Source organism: Nerophis ophidion, linkage group LG03, assembly GCF_033978795.1.
Source record: "Nerophis ophidion isolate RoL-2023_Sa linkage group LG03, RoL_Noph_v1.0, whole genome shotgun sequence".
Lineage (NCBI taxonomy): Eukaryota > Metazoa > Chordata > Actinopteri > Syngnathiformes > Syngnathidae > Nerophis > Nerophis ophidion.
This window is the reverse complement of record NC_084613.1, coordinates 14,566,648-14,583,125: the sequence shown is the minus strand read 5'-3', so window position 1 is coordinate 14,583,125 and position 16,478 is coordinate 14,566,648. Positions and strand designations below refer to the sequence as shown.

At 43.4% G+C, this 16,478-nt stretch overlaps 1 protein-coding gene across 3 annotated transcripts; it reads left to right on the top strand.

Annotated features, from left to right (window-relative positions):
* Positions 1–44: 44 nt before the first annotated feature.
* Positions 45–15,370, top strand: LOC133549168 (bromodomain-containing protein 1-like). 3 transcript variants are annotated; one of them, XM_061894337.1, is made up of 12 exons: positions 45–312; positions 2,329–3,713; positions 3,810–3,966; positions 4,052–4,180; positions 8,843–8,971; positions 9,072–9,384; positions 9,472–10,194; positions 10,272–10,401; positions 10,476–10,606; positions 10,889–10,983; positions 11,200–11,354; positions 14,270–15,370. In XM_061894337.1, the coding sequence occupies exons 2-12, from the start codon at positions 2,347–2,349 to the stop codon at positions 14,439–14,441; spliced, it is 3,501 nt and encodes a 1,166-aa protein (XP_061750321.1). In that variant the 5' UTR covers positions 45–312; positions 2,329–2,346; the 3' UTR covers positions 14,442–15,370. The 3 variants fall into 3 exon arrangements, with proteins under 3 accessions (XP_061750321.1, XP_061750320.1, XP_061750322.1); XM_061894336.1 differs by having other exon boundaries at positions 10,889–11,354; XM_061894338.1 differs by lacking the exon at positions 10,889–10,983 and having other exon boundaries at positions 46–312; positions 14,270–14,426.
* Positions 15,371–16,478: the final 1,108 nt, after the last annotated feature.

The following is a 16,478-nucleotide window of genomic DNA, read 5'->3' as shown; positions in this document are numbered from 1 at the left end:
GGTTTGGGTTGGTTACGCGTGACGTCATGACGCAGGGAGTCGGAGTCACAGCCGCATTGTTGTTGGGGAAGACAGGCTCGGCCTGAGTGGCGGGGCACTGCAACGGTCTTGATCGATTGAGATCCGTTCCGGCGGAATTAAGCTCCCCCGAAACGTCCCGGTCACCCTGGATACTTGGTGGCCACGTCCACGGTTCATTCGGCCCAGCGTGAACCGCGAGCGGACTGGATGCGGATTTAACTGGCGCTCCGCTCCGCAGGCCGCGCCGCCATTGCTGCTCCGCTCAGAAGCCACATTCTTGAAAATACTGAGGTAAGTTCAACCGTGCGTGCTAAATCCCACTTTAAATGTCACTTTTCCACTCCGCGGCAGTGGCTTTAGTCCTAAACAAGGCGTAGGTCTCTGAACATGTGACAACTTTTTAAAGCCCAGGCAGCGTTCGTGTTGATAGTCGCCATGTTTCCTCCCCCTCTGCTCCTTGCTGCTAGCAAGCTAAGTGTGGACGGGGTGTCGCTTCGTGTGAAATCTAAACATTTCTGTGGATTTTTTTTGTCGTACTAAACACGCAATCTGTTCTTTTGACAACGCCTTTCTGTTGCACACGTTGCAGAGATTGATCCAAGCCACGCTTTGATCGCTGTTGCACACATTTAGCCGGGTGGACGTTAGCCACGGCTAGCAGTAGCTTGACCACAATTTAGTCGGGGGAAATCAGCGGCTGCTGTGGAGCTAAATGCACCGCAGGGAGGATCACTGTCGTCGGCGTTTTTGTTCCATTCATCCAGTGTCCATGTCAACGCCTCTGTGCTCCACATTCAGTTGGCAGCTGAATGTGGAGCCCTGCCCCTTGACGCCAAGCAGTCCTTTAAAGTTCGCGTTAGAATCATGCAGCTCTACAACACACAAATGCATTGATTTCTTTCTTTCATGGAACCCTGCCCCTTGACGCCAAGCAGTCCTTTAAAGTTTGCGTTGGAATCATGCAGCACTACAACACACAAATGCATTGATTTATTTCTTTCATGGTCGTTTTGATGAGACGTGCAACAAAAAAAAACGCAAGGGCCTACTTTTCTACATTCTACAGAGGCACTATAGAGAGCCAGCTGACCAACAGCATTTCTGTCTGGAGCCTGCAATGCCTCAGACTGGAGGTTTCTCCAGAGAGTGGTTAGGACGGCGGAAAAGGTTAGAACTCTTCTTCCTCCTATCCAGAAGATCACTAAAAGCCGCTGCCTGACCAAGGTTTAGAAGATTCCTCCCACCCCCACCAAGGACTGTTTTCACTGTTGGACTCTAGGAAGAGGTTCCGCAGCCTCCGAAGCAGAACCTCCCGGTTCTGTAACAGCTTCTTCCCTCAGGCCGTAAGACTATTGAACCCATCATAATTAAATCATCCCTTCAGCTCCCCCCAAAATGGATTAACTCGCTGGAATAAAAAGAATATAACATACATCCATAAACCTGGATGCATATGCAAAAGTGCAATGTATTTATCTGTACAGTGATCTATTTATATCTGCACTTATTGCTCTTTTAAAAATTTTTTTTTTTTTTTTTTTTTATCCTGCACTACCAAGAGCTAATGCTTATTTGTACTGTAAAGTTCAATTTTGAATGACATAAAAAAGGAAGTCTAAGTCTAAAGGGGGTGTGTTAGAATCCAAAGCTAAAGCCAACCCTACGGGCTTTTGGACCACGACATTTTCTGGAATTTGGGATCTATGGCAGTCACATGCAGGACTGAAAGTGTTCAGGGTTATTGGCAACAATGCACAAAACCTAAGAAGCCGAACAAAATTAACATGTGACTGAAACACTGCACTCCATGACTTTTATTTACTTGTTTAGTGGCACAAATATTTTGACGTTTGAACAATTCTTTGGGTTAGATGTTGCCTGATGGCTTTGAATTGTCTGTTTCATTGTTCATTTTGTTTTTAAAGTTTTGAACAAAGGGCACTGGTACAATGTTTACTGAACCAGGTTTAGGATCTGGATCAGAGAAGGGAACTGTTAAGGCACCCTCTGCACTAGAAGGACAAACATTAATTGACTAGGAGACAGAGGTAGCAAGGATTTCCTGTTCCACCAGGAAACCCGAGTGTTAGGAATTTATGGTCATTGTTGTCCAGGTGTACGACCAACACTAATCCCTGTTGCAAATGCACACAGCTGAATCACAGGCGTCACCCTCCCCCAGCCTCTGTGTCTGACAGGCCTCAATAGTTATGCTGATAGCGATCTCGGACATGTCAACTTCACTCTGTGCTTCTACTCGACCTAACACACGGTACACACCCACCAATTTATTGCTCTACTTTCCAGGGTTCTCACGGCTTCAGCATGAAGAAGAAAGCTCGACATCAGCGCCCAGTGGCGCTGAAAAGGGAGTCATCGCCCATCAAACCTTCACCAAACCGGGAGACCCTGACGTACGCGCAGGCTCAGCGAATGGTGGAGCTGGAGGTGGACGGCCGTGTCCACCGACTGAGCATCTACGACAAGCTGGACATCATCACTGATGACGACCCCACGGCTCAGGAGATCATGGAGTGCAACAGCAACAAAGAAAACACAGAGAAGCCCGAACAAGTTCTTGTGCGCTCTGTGCGCCTCAAAAATAACCAGCAGAAGAAGAAGAAGAGCACAACGTTGACGGCACCGCCCAGTGGCAGCCACGCTAGCCCCAGCGGCCTGCTAGAACCCCAGGTTCGGACTGTGGAGTACAATCTACCAGTGGTCCCAAAAAGGCCAGCGCCGTACTACAAGTTCACAGAGCGGACAGCAGAGGAGATGGATGAGGAAGTGGAGTATGACATGGACGAGGAGGACTATGCCTGGCTGGAACTTCTCAACGAGAAGAGGAAGAGCGAGGGCATCAGTCAGGTGTCTAACAATCTGTTTGAATTCCTCATGGACCGTTTCGAGAAGGAGTCGTACCTGGCCATGCAGGGTCAGAGCGACCTTCGGGCTCTGGTTGACGAGGACGCTGTCTGCTGTGTCTGCATGGACGGAGACGGAGCAGACAGCAATGTGATACTTTTTTGCGACTCCTGCAACATCGCAGTGCATCAGGAGTGCTACGGCGTGCCGTACATACCGGAAGGCCAGTGGCTGTGTCGCCACTGCCTTCAGTGTCCATCGCGACCGGCCGACTGCGTCTTCTGCCCAAATCGAGGCGGCGCCCTGAAGAAGACGGACGATGACCGCTGGGGCCATGTGGCCTGTGCCCTGTGGGTGCCTGAGGTGGGCTTCTCAGATACGGTTTTCATCGAGCCTATTGATGGTGTGCGGAACATTCCGCCCGCCCGCTGGAAACTGACATGTTACCTGTGTAAGGAGAAAGGAGCGGGGGCGTGCATCCAATGTGACAAGATAAATTGTTACGCCGCCTTCCACGTCAGCTGTGCCCAGAAGGCCGGCCTCTTCATGAAGATGGAGCCGGTCAAGGATATGACGGTGTCTGGCGGCGCCACCTTCTCCGTGAAAAAGACTGCATACTGCTGCAGCCACACGCCCGAAGGCTGTGACCGCCGGCCGCTCAACATCTACGAGGAGGCGCACAGGAAAAACGGCGCCTGTCACAAGAAGAAGGTCAGGCGAGGCAGGGCCCGGTCCAAGTCTTGGCAAAAAAAGAGGACTAAACGAGTTGAGCCAGTGGCTGAACCTGAGGCTCAGAGCAACTCTGGCCCGAGTATCACTGTTTCAAGGTAGGGGAGATTACTGAATATTAGGAATGCACGATAATTATCAGTCATGTGAGATCCATGTGACAGAATGATCCTTCCTTGTCTTGTCTGCATCAGTTTCGACACCATCCTGAACCAAGTAGCTGTTCAGAGGAAGCGTCCTTTCGTCGAGCATGTGCTGAGCTACTGGGTCTTGAAGAGGCAGTCTAGAAACAACGTGCCGCTGATCCGACGCCTGCAGGCCCACCCGCAGGTGCCCAAGTCCAAGCAAGCGGTTAGTGGTGCTGAGACGCGAGTGTTTTTGGTGATGTCACCTTATCTGTCAGCGTAAAAAACGGTTCCTCCCATGCGCTCTTCAGGATCGTAAAGAGACTCACAAAGCGCTGAAGGAGCAGCTGAAGCAGTGGCACCGCCTCCGACACGACCTGGAGCGAGCGCGTCTGCTGCTGGAGCTCATCAGGAAAAGAGAGAAGCTCAAGAGGGAGGAGGTACAGACAACCTTTGCATTGTCATAATATCAGAAAAAAAATGACCATATTTTCCCAGATGAACAACGCACAAGTATTCAAGCAAAACATTTTGGAAGAACTAAATATTTTTGCATGTGTTAGCTGCTATAAGCTGCAAATATAAGCTGATACGAAACATTTTGTAAATGTTTATTTTCCAAACTATGTCCATAAAACGGCTGATCAAACAAAACAGAAGTTATCAGCTAAAGAGACTCAAAAACTCTTAGGTGACGTTTTGGTGAATTTACTGAGGAATTTGGGAAAAAAAATCCATTGTAAGTTAATAATACTAACACAGACACTCGTGAATGTGTTACGTATATTAGCTAATGCAAACAACGCTAGCTTCATTACATTCTGATAGCACGTACACATTTGCATGAAAACCTTCTTACAGACATTACACATGTGACAGTTTAGTATGTGAAAATTGTTTTAGTTATGTTGTTAAACTTACAAATGTAGCTTGTAGTGATGAAGAATCCATACAAGTATAAACGCTGTGGACGGTTATACTTCGGGCTCAAGCCACGAAACCGGAAGTACTTCTTCAACCTGCAGTGGGCGAACCCATCCAAAAGATGGCGCCATAGCAAAAACAATAACACACACTTTCAGTGTCATGTAATATAAAAAAACAATTTGTTGAATACAAAACATTAGCAAACAGAAATCCATTTTAATAAGCCATTGTTACACAGCGTTGGAAAGAAGTAGCGGCTTGTAGTCCAAAAACTACGGTACACAAGAAATGTGACCACATCTCTCGGTAATCAACCTTACGATCCAACAATAGAGTGGCTCAATTTCGGTGTGTACATTGTTATTAAAGAAAATTTCCACGTCAGCCATTTTGAAATACACATGCAACACAGACTTGCGATGCTGTCTAACAACAACAACACTACACTACGGCATCCTGTCAGGCACATTCATTATGCACCTTGTAGGGTGGTACGGTATACCGGTACTAGTATTGTATCGCGGTACTAATGAATCAAAAACGGTACTATACTCTGTTTGAAAAGTACCGGTTACCATTTTTTTTCTCTTTATTTTAACGGGCATGACAGAACTCATGATATTGCTGGGTTTACAAGCAAGGAGCGTGTTCGGCAGCGCACAATCACAGAGTACTTACAAGCAGACACTGTGTGTAGACAGAAAAGGCAGAATAGACGCATTTTGGCTTAAAACAACTAAAGATAATGGTGGAGTTATAACTGAAACACCCTTAGGAAGAGTTGCTTTAAGACATGGCTTGCTAGCTAGCATGCATACGCAGTCGGCAGTGTTTTAGCTACTTCTAAATCACTAATCCTCGCCTCCATGGCGACAGATAAAGTGGGTTTCGTACAAGTATCATCCCTGCAGAACGAGGAATAGCTAAACATGGTTCACTACTGCACCGTAGGAGGTTATAACAGCTTACCTGCGTCACCGCTAACAAAAGCTATTGCACCTGAATGTAAATAAATGCCATGGATGGAACACACCTGACATCCACTGTAATGATACCAAGTACAATAGCATATTTTGTCGATACTTCTATGATCTTTTTTATTGTCCCAAAATAATTTTTCTTTTTTTTAAATTCATATCATGTTTATAAATTTGGGAAATATGTCCCTGACACATGATGACTTTGAATATGACCAATGTATGATCATGTAACTACTTGGTATCATCCAAAACTAATGTAAAGTATCCAAACAACAGAATAATAAGTGATTATTACATTTTAACAGAAGTGTAGATAGAACATGTTGAAACGGAAAATAAGTAGATTTAAACAGTAAATGAACAAGTGGATTAATAATACATTTTTACAGCTTGTCGCTTATAATTTTGACAAAAATGTTACTGAATCCGTCACCAGCTAAATTAGGAGCCTTTGTTTGCTTACTTACTACTAAAAGACAAGTTGTGTAGTATGTTCACTATTTTATTTAAGGACAAAATTGTTCTTCGATTGCAGTAGGAAACATATGTTTAAATGTACCCTAAGATTTTTTGTTACATAGAGCCAATAATGTCATTTTTTTTGTGGTCCCCTTTATTTAGAAAAGTATCAAAATACATTTTGGCACAGTTACCAAAATATTGGTAGCGCCTAGTCACAGAAATAGGGATGTAACAATCTGAAAATGTTATCACAGTTATCATTATTATCACAATTTTTTAATGTGTTCAAAAAGTACTTTAAAATCTTTTAACCAAGTGTTATGTCAAATGAACAAACAGACACACAATATATGTCACTTGGCAGAAGAAACCTTAGATATTCTTCACTTCTTAAGTCATATTAGGTATATTTATCCTTTTCCTTTGTAATTTGGTAAAGCTGTTAAGAGTATTTTTAATGATGAAGGTAAAGCCGCTTCATATACATAGTGGGTTACTGTCTGCGCTAAAATTGACACAAAAATATAACCTTTGAAGTCTTTGACGAGAGCACAGCCTGTAAGTTTGATTTTTTGATTTTTATTAAGAATCCCCATTAGCTGGTTGCCCACAACAACCCACTAGTCTTCCTGTGGTCCACAAACTCAATAAAAATGACAAGTAAAAGCATAATTATAACTACACAATACAAAACCAAACAAAAATCATCAACAAGCAAACTAAGGTTTATTTAATGTGCTCAATTAAATAGCTTTGTTGCTGGGACACTGACTGTTTTACACTGTTCCTTTGTTTATCGTGGGAACCAGAGAATAACTATTTTCTGCAGGTTTAGTGCCTGGAAGCTACAAATGTGCTCTAAAGCAGTGCTTTTCAAACTATTTTCGAGTACCACCTCGGGAAACACTTAGCTGTCCAAGTACCATCATAATGAGTTACATTACCATACAGTATGTAGTAGACCTAAGTGTTTATTAAAACAAGACAGAGGATTTAAATTAACAAGTATATTGAATTTTTTGGCCTCTAACATTGCACACAGTTTGAACAGTAACACTGTGTTTGAATATTAAGTGATTCTTTAGGGTACCACAGTTTGAGAAGCTCTCCTATAAAGGGTGAGTGCGCCTAACGTGGTGTAATATTAGCAGCTTTGAATCATTTACAGACCACATTGGTCTGACTATGGTCCCTTTGATAAAATCCAAAAACATACTGTCAATCCTATGACAGTGGCACAATATTGAGATTATTGTATTGTACTGTTGAGTACCCATAGATTGCAAAGATACCTGTGGGGGACGTGGTTAGGGGCATTACCCGCTGGTGATGTTGTTTATGTGGTTTTGATTTGTTTATTTTCTCCATGATCTCAAACACAGCGTCCGTGCCTGAAAGCGGTTTGGTGGAGAATGAGGAAGAGTGCTTGTGTGTCTGGGGAAGCACAAAGTCTTTGCACAGGAGGGCAAAACCTGTTGGAATTGGGATGACCGCTATGATAAGATTCTCAATAAAAGTAAAAAATTGTGAGGGTCTGACATTTTACTTCTTCTGGAGGCTACAATGCATTATATTAATGCAGGGGTCACCAACCTTTTTGAAACCAAGAGCTACTTCTTGGGTACTGATTAATGCAAAGGGCTACCAGTTTGATACACACTTAAATAAATTGCCAGAAATAGCCAATTTGCTCGATTTACCTTTAACTCTATGTTATTATTAATAATTATTAATGATTTCTCACAATAAATATATATAGAAACAGATAAGTATTTTTATAAATAGATTTTGATTCATTAAAATTCAAAATTCAACCGAAAAAAAGGAGAAAAACTAGCTAATTCGAATCTTTTTGCAAATTTTTTTTAATTTTTTTTTATTGAACATCATTAGTAATTTTTCCTAATTAAGAATAATTTTAGAATTTTGATGACAAGTTTTAAATTGGTTAAAATCCAATCTGCACTTTGGTAGAATATATAACAAGATAAACCAAGCTATATTTCTAACAAAGACAAATAATTTTTTTGAATTTTAATCATAAGTTTGAAGAAAAATTTCACAAATATTCTTCGTCAAAAAAACAGAAGCTAAAATGAAGAATTAAATGAAAATGTATCTATTATTCTTTACAATCAAAAAAATGTATATACTTGAACGTTGATTTAAATCGTCAGAAAAGAAGAGGAAGGAATTTAAAAGGTATATGTGTTTAAAAATCCTAAAATCATTTTTAAGGTTGTATTTATCCTCTAAAATTGTCGTTCCGAAACTTATAAGAAGCTAAGTAAAAAAATAAATGAATTTATTTAAAAAAGTGAAGACCAAGTCTTTAAAATATTTTCCTGGATTTTCAAATTCTATTTGAGTTTTGTCTCTCTTAGAATTAAAAATGTCTAGCAAAGCGAGACCAGATTGATGGTAAATAAATAAAATAAAAAAAATAGAGGCAGCTCAATGGTAAGTGTTGCTATTTGAGCTATTTTTAGAACAGGCCAGCGGGCGACTCATCTGGTTCTTACGGGCGACCTGGTGCCTGTGGGCACCGCGTTGGTGACCCCTGTATTAATGTATTAGATTTCACGTAGAAAACCCCTATTCGATTTAGTCGTGGTGATGCGCCACATTCAGTTACATCAAAGGGAACTCCTGCCTTAAGTTTCCCCAGCCTACGACTGCACTGAACATGCAGCCTATTCTTTTATGTCGTGACAATATATTTTCCCTCACCAGATGAAGCAGCAGCAGTTGGTGCTGGAGGTCCAGTTGACGCCCTTCAACATCCTGCTGAGAGCCGTGCTCAGTCAGCTGCAGGAGAAGGACCAGTACAACGTCTTTGCTCAACCCGTCAGCACAACAGAGGTCAGGCGCCACATCCCCCACACTAGTAACCTCAACCTAACCTGATTGCGCCCACTGTTGTTCGGTAAAAGTCGCTAACACATCCTGTTCCTCCTTGCAGGTCCCGGACTACTTGGAGCACATAAAGAAGCCCATGGACTTCTCCACCATGAGGAAGCAAATAGACGAGCAATGCTATTGCAGCATGGATGACTTTGAAGCAGACTTTGACCTAGTCATCGCCAACTGCATGAAGTACAACGCCAAGGGCACGTTCTTCTACAGAGTGGCTCAGAGGATGCAGGAGCACGGAGGGGCCATCATCCGCAGGGCTCGCAAAGAGGCAGACAGAATCGGCTTTGACTTCCCCAGCGGGTTGCTGCTGGTCGAAGCCCCAAAAGTAGAGGCCCCCCAACCCTTCATTTGGGCAGACGGTGAGTCCTTGTAGCATCATGTGTGTGCCAAATATGAGTTAATTGAAGAGTTTTAATGCTATGAACCCTTGTGATTTATTGGACTAGTGGACCGTTTGCTGAAACCCACCTACCGCCAGATGACACCTTTAAAGAATCAGCTGAAGGAGCTGCTGGAGAAGCTGGACCTGACTAAGGCGATGAAGCACAGTCCGTCTCGCAGCAAGAGGCTCAAACTCCTCAAGAGGACCATCACGGAAGTTCGTAGTGAAATAAGTCTGAAGATGTCTCGTCCGCCAACTCTGCCCAATGCATCACAGCTCCACCCGTCAACGGAACCAATACTTAAACATCCAGAATCTTCCTGTGCCCGAGAAGAGAACTCAACTCCACCAACTTTGGAACCGCTATCATCGTCACAACCCGAAGCACCGCCCACCAATTTAGAGCCACCCTCACTAAAGCCTGTGGATCACGCCCCCATGGAACTGGACAGCAATGACACCACTACCTCAGCCACCTCAGTGCCCAATGACAAGCTCAACGGTCACCTTCCTGACTTACTGCTTCCTAACGCCAACTTTCCCGCCGAAGCCTCTGGCGCTTGCAACCGAAGGACTAACATCCTCTTTAGGAAGTCTAAAAGCACGAGCCCACAGAAACCCCCCAAGATCCCGGAGGTGTCCTCATTGTCTCCACTGGGCGCCAAAACATTCTTGTCTGTGGTTATTCCTCGACTGGAGACGCTCCTCTTGCCGAAGAAGAGGACGAGGAGTGGCAGCGTGGACTGTCAGGAAGATGAAGAGTCGCCAATAAAACGTCTGGGCACAGGTGGGCCCTCTCAAACATGCCAACAAAAGGTAGTTCCAGCAAGCAGTACTACACATGTTGGTTTTTTGGCTCTGCAGGGATTGCCAACGGTTTTGTTGTGGAGGAGGAAGAGGAGGATGTCTCGCCGCCTCGTCTGCTGGAGCCTCGCCGACGCTGCGCCTCCGAGTCAAGCATCTCTTCAGCTGGCAGCGTTCTGTCAGGAACCGGGTGAGTCCCGAGCTCCGTGTGCTTGTAGTCCGCGTGGAACCGCCACTTACACCGCGCCTTTCTTCTTGTTTCAGCACCGTCGTCGTCTCGAAAAATGGCAAAGGGCGACAGACGGCGGCACGACGCAACACCGTAGACGTCAAAAGCAGTCTGACTTCCTGCACTGAGAACGGAGAGTTGAGCAGAGCCGTAAAGGTCTCGGCAGGTGAGTGGAGCAGGGAGAGGTTCCTGATATGTGTGGCGGACTGGAACGGGTCAGCTTTGTCCTTTCTGACTGGCACTGGTTCAGACAAGGGGCATTTAAAGGCCAGATGAGATGATCTCTCAGTTGGAGTGAAGGTGAAATTCCATCTTATTCTCAATGAGAGTTTGCGTCTTCCTCAAAGCCTGTCAGTCAACATCCTTCGTCTGTGAGTGTGTGTGGTGTGTTTGTGTGTTTGTGTTGTTGCAGTGAATCCTTCGTAATTGACTTGTGTTGTTCCTGTAGAGGCGTGGAAGCCCTCCGTTGCCTTCCCATTTGTTCTGGAACCTCTTAAGCTAGTTTGGGCTAAATGTAGTGGATATCCCTCCTATCCCGCCCTGGTGAGTGAGTGTCAGCCACTCCGTGCCGCCATATCTCATTACCCATCAGCCCCCTGTGCCATCGTGCGTGCTGTAGATTGTGATAAGCCGTCACGGCCATGCGGGAACCTTCTGATGCTTTGCTCCAATGTGTTTGCATGCGTGGACTTCCTCTTCGGCCTCCTTCTTGGACTCCCGCAGATACTCACTCAGTCGCACTCTTCCGTATCTCCCCAGATCATGGACCCCCGGCCGCGGAGGATGGGCCGCCGCCACAACGGGGCGGAGCTTCCCCGTCCGCCTCAGGACGTGCTCCGAGCCGGAGAGCGGATGCGGTTCAGGTCCGCCGAGAAACTCTTCCTCGTCCACTTCTTCGACAGCAAACGCAGCTGGTGAGCAACTTTTGACGGTGGCAAGGCAGCATCATTAGAAGCAAGTCACATGATCTCTAGTGCAACAAAACTGGGGCCTCCTGTATTAAGCATTGCATGGATTTCCTGCTAAAATAGACGTGTTCAAATCCAGACAAAATTCGGATGTAACAAAGTGTGCGCACGCACAAATCCAAGCACATTTGTTGGTTGCACGGCAATCAACCTGTAATTGAATTCAGACCACGCCCCACAAATCACATTGAATGTAGCCATGTTTTCTGAGATCTGCACGCTCTGCTCATTCTCAATTCAGTAAGAGACTCTTCTTCCTCGTGATTCCAGGGAACGACAGAGAAGTGAGATTGAGAGCCTGTCATTGCTCCGAGAACTGAACAAAGGGTGGAAAAAAAATAAAAAGAAAGAAGGTGAAGAAGATGTGCTCAGCCAAAATAGACTCAGGATACCAAAGATGAAGTAGTCGCTGCAATGATACGTAAAACTCTTGATTACACAAATGTACAACAAAATGTGTCCATACAGTAGCCTGCTCACCGCAAGATTAGAGTCACATGTGAAAATTATGTAATTTGATGATCAAAAAGGTCACAAAAGATTTTGACTCGTTTGATTACTCAATGTATTATTCAAACACGGGAAAGGACTTGCTGTCGCAGCTGTGCGTAACACAGAGGCCTTGTTCACACAGTAGGGTCAATTCAGATTTTTTTTGGCCATGTGCGACCTCTATCAAATTTTTTCCATCTTCGTGTGAACAGTGCAATTCCAAATTTTTCATATCCGACGGAGGCCTCTTTCGTATGTGGAAATAAATCTGATATATCCCTCACACGCACGCTCAGGTAGCATTCACCAGAACGTCATCAAAAAAACGATACTTGTCATAATTATTTGCCAAAATAGATGGTTAAAAAATAAACACAGCAGAAAACGGGTGGAAATTAAATATTTTAGAAATTCACATGAAAGTTTGATCACTCTTGTCAACGACTGCTCGACCGCAAACACTGTTCAGGCAGACATTCAAGCAAAATATCCCGTAAAACTGCCAGAGCCAGAATACTTGTCCTCTTCGTTCTTAATACTCTACGCGCAATATTCCGGTTCAGAAAATGTTGACTTTGATTTCACAAAATCCTTGAAATTGCCACAAATGCGACAGGACTACCGTGGAAGCCAGGTTTACTTCCGTAAACACTGCAGTGTGTGTGTGACGTCATGTCCGCATGTGGGTCAGACTGCGTTCACATTAGAAATCACATTTATTGTGTAATGTGATCAATCGGCCACTACAAAGAAAATGCGAATTGGACATCGACCCTGCAGTGTGAACGTAGTCAAGAGTCAGTCCAAGTCCTCAACCATTTGTGCTGTCTGCCCGACACACTGTGACAGCAACCGATAGCAAAATTGTGGCCCAGATCAATGAATCGACGACCTCACGAACACTGACATGAATATAAAGCTTTAAATTAGGGCTGAGCAATATGGCGTTTCTTTAATATCTCTATTTGTAGGCCATGTCACGATACACAATATATTTTGCCTTAGCCTTGAATGAACACTTGATACATATAATCACAGCAGTATGATGATTTTATGTGTCTACATTAAAACATTCCTGTTCATACTGCATTAATATATGCTCTTTTTAAACTTTTATGCAGAGAGGGAAATCACAACTAAGTCACTTGACCAAAACTGTATTCATTAAATTATTATTAAGCAGTGGCACAAACATTCATGTCATTTCAAAACAGAAAGTGCAAGATTGTCAGACATTTTAAAACAAGCTATTAGTGCACTTTTGTGCATGATGTCCCTAAGATGACATATCAAAACAACACTAAATTAAAGTACACTTTTTGTACAGAACGCCACTACAATAGTATAAAACAAATAAAGTGCACTTTTGTACGTGATGTCACACAAGATATTTCAATTACTGTCAAAATAAAAATTAGCTGCATAATAGGAAATCAAATAGTGTATGTCATTCGCAAAATGGTAGGTTACTTCGGGCGTTATCCCCCTCTGTTGTTGACTATTTTTTTTTTTTATAAAGTGTTGATCTGGAAATGGTTGCCTCTGCATTTTGTTTGTGTGGCACCGAACGGAGATGTTGACATGCGGAGTATTCTCGAGCATGTGACTTTTCAAATGATGCTACATATTACCAGTAATGCTACTTTTTGTAGCAACACTTTTGCCCCACACATGACAATTAGGGTTGTCTGTTCGGCATATTCCCACTTGGCCAAACCACCGCCAGACAATGGACCCCCTGCTGTTTTTCTTGGGAATTAATTTTTCCTTCATTTGTTACCAGATTCGCACCTTCTTTCTCTCATATTAGCCATCGCACCACAGCTGACGTTACCCATGCCGCTACCTCTCTGTTCCGCGAGGGCGTATACGTATGTAAGAAGGTTCGCTTTTGTTATGTCTCTGAGAAGGAGAGACAAGAAAGAGTGTGAAGAACCTGTAGTGTAATGCTCGCAGCTAAAAGCAACTGTGTGAGAACGTATACTCGAATATCACGATATAGTTATTTTCTATATCGCAGAGATAAACCCGCGATATATCGAGTATATATCGCCAAGCCCTACTTTGAATGCATTGGCAAAAAAGTGCATTTTGTGTCCCTGTCTCGATCTTTTTATGTTGTTGAAATAGAATGTTGCCAAAGCCCAAGCAACCACCTTGCAGAAGGTCCACGTTATGTAGAAATGCGCGTACGGAGAGCATGAAGTTGGTGTCAAGTTCACTCTTGAAGCGTCTCGTCTTTGCCATGAAAAATTGCGTACGCAACACGAGGCCCCTGGTCCTCTAGATTCAGGACTGGTTTGCAGACCTTAGGTGTCGCGGTGCTCTGCTCCATCCAATAAGCATTCCTCTCGTCTCCCTCCCACCAGGCAATGGCTTCCTAGATCCAAGATGGCTCCCTTCGGGATGGACCATACGCTCGATAGGATCAAGCTGCTGGAGTCTCGCCGCTCCAGCCTGCAAAAGTCAGTGCAGCTCGCCTTCGACCGCGCCATGAACTACCTGAACGGCATCGGCGGGCTGGAACCAAGTGCCGACTGAACGCCGCCGTCATCCATCGCTCTGTCTCTCTCTCTCTCTCCTCGCTTTGCGTCTGGTCAGCGGGTTTTTTTTTTTTGCTTTGAATGCCGCAGAGATGTTGTACGCACAACGTCTGAAATACTGTAGCTGCCGAGAGTGCTGTGTCAAAAAGCTATGCAACGACACGACTCGCTCGGCAAGAGAAAGACTCGTTGAAAGACGTGACGACCGAATGTGACCTCTTCACGTGCCCTGCAGCAGTTTCACGTGCACGTGCGTGGCGGCAACACAGCCCGACACTAATTTATTCACTCCCTCATTCGGACATTGGACGCGGCCTTCTCCCGCTGGTGCTATCTCATTCATACATGTTTTTGTATCCACCTTGTTTTGTAAATTATTGATGTGTGGAACTTCTCATATTTGGCATTATTGTTTTTATACTCAATGTGTTTTTACAGGACTACTTGTTTGTACATATTTATATCAAATCTATAGAGATTACATCGTAGTTTCAAACGGCAAAACCAAAACAAAAAAAAATCTGCCTCCCACAGTTTCCTTATATTTTTGTTTTGTTACTTTGACAAAAGTAGTGTTTCTGGGCCTGTGTGTGTTTTGCGGCTGCAGGATAGGGAAGAATGTGCCCGTGCTTATTTATTGTAAAGCAGATGACTTTATAGAGACTACAGTGACAAAATAGCTGGCTCACTTCTTTTTCCATTTCAACTTGCGCTGAGGTAATAGAGGTTTTTTATTTTGAAAAAGTTATATAGCGATGGGTGTACTTCCGGTTCCCCTCCTCCCCACCTTGGATGTGGTTGTTGTGTGTAAATAGTTTTGGTACTTAGCTGATTTCTGGGAATTGAAAATGTTATAGTGGAAACCAGCCAAAGTGCTGGCAGTTTTTATACTAAAACACTGAAAAATTAAATATGTATTGAATCACTGATTGTGTCTGCTGCTTTACTTTCATCCCTCAACTCATGTGTTTCTTTCTTCACACCTGATTACATATACCGTATTTTTCAGATTATAAATCACATTTTTTTTCATGGTTTGGCCGGGGGTGTGACCTATACTCTGGAGCGATTTATGTGTGAAATTATCAACACATAACCATAAAATATCAAATATTTATCTCATTCACGTAAGAGACTAGACGTACCGATGGAAGAGGAACCTTTGGAGTTGGCCGAGTTGTTTAGAAGCGACACCGAGGAAGATGATTTCATCGGATTTAGCGATTAGGAGTGACAGATTGTTTGGTAAACATATAGCCTGTTCTATATGTTATAATTATTTTAATGACTCTTACCATAATATGTTACGTTAACATACCAGGCACGTTCTCAGTTGGTTATGAGTCACATAACGTACATTTATTCAGCCTGTTTTTATCTATTCTTTATTTTAAATTGCCTTTCAAATGTATATTCTTGGTGTTGGATTTCATCAAATAAATTTCCCCCCAAAAATGCGAGTTTTACTGTAGTGTGACTTAAAAATATTTTTTTCTTTCTTATGCATTTTTGGCCGGTACGATTTATACTCCGGAGCGACTTATAATCCGAAAAATATGGTACACGTTAACAGCTATCAGTTAACATGAATTAGCCCGGTTCTGCCTGCATACCTGTGAAAAGGTCGATAGAACTAACGTTTAATGATAGCTTCAAGCCTAATTTTGTGTGTTTACTCCTAGAAATCATTGTAATACTTAGTGCTGCCGAGCAACGCACGGTAACTGTTAGCATGCTTAAGTATTTTGCTAGCTTTTCAGCGAGTTTTGTATGTTTAAACCTAAAACTCATGGGTTTTTATACTTGACGCTATCTTGGAAGTACGCTAACATTTTATGCTGGCGTTTTAGCTACTTTTGTATGTTTACACCTACTAATAATGCAAGAGAAAAACAGTAAAAAAGGGATGGAAGGTATTTCCTCTTATCCGGTCACATGCTGGCCTGCTAAAATGTTATGCTCGCCTTATAACAATTGTTTTAGTTTTAACCTAAAAATCATTTAAGTACGATGCTTTGCACTATCTTGGAAGTAT

What these genes read in the sequence shown, in the direction of transcription:
- LOC133549168 (XM_061894336.1), top strand. Translation starts at nt 2,347, where the DNA reads ATGAAGAAGAAAGCTCGACATCAGCGCCCAGTGGCGCTGAAAAGGGAG. An exon ending in AACCCGTCAGCACAACAGAG is followed by an intron (nt 8,972 to 9,071) that starts GTCAGGCGCCAC and finishes TCCTCCTTGCAG; the next exon opens with GTCCCGGACTACTTGGAGCA. An exon ending in TTCGACAGCAAACGCAGCTG is followed by an intron (nt 11,355 to 14,269) that starts GTGAGCAACTTT and finishes CCCTCCCACCAG; the next exon opens with GCAATGGCTTCCTAGATCCA.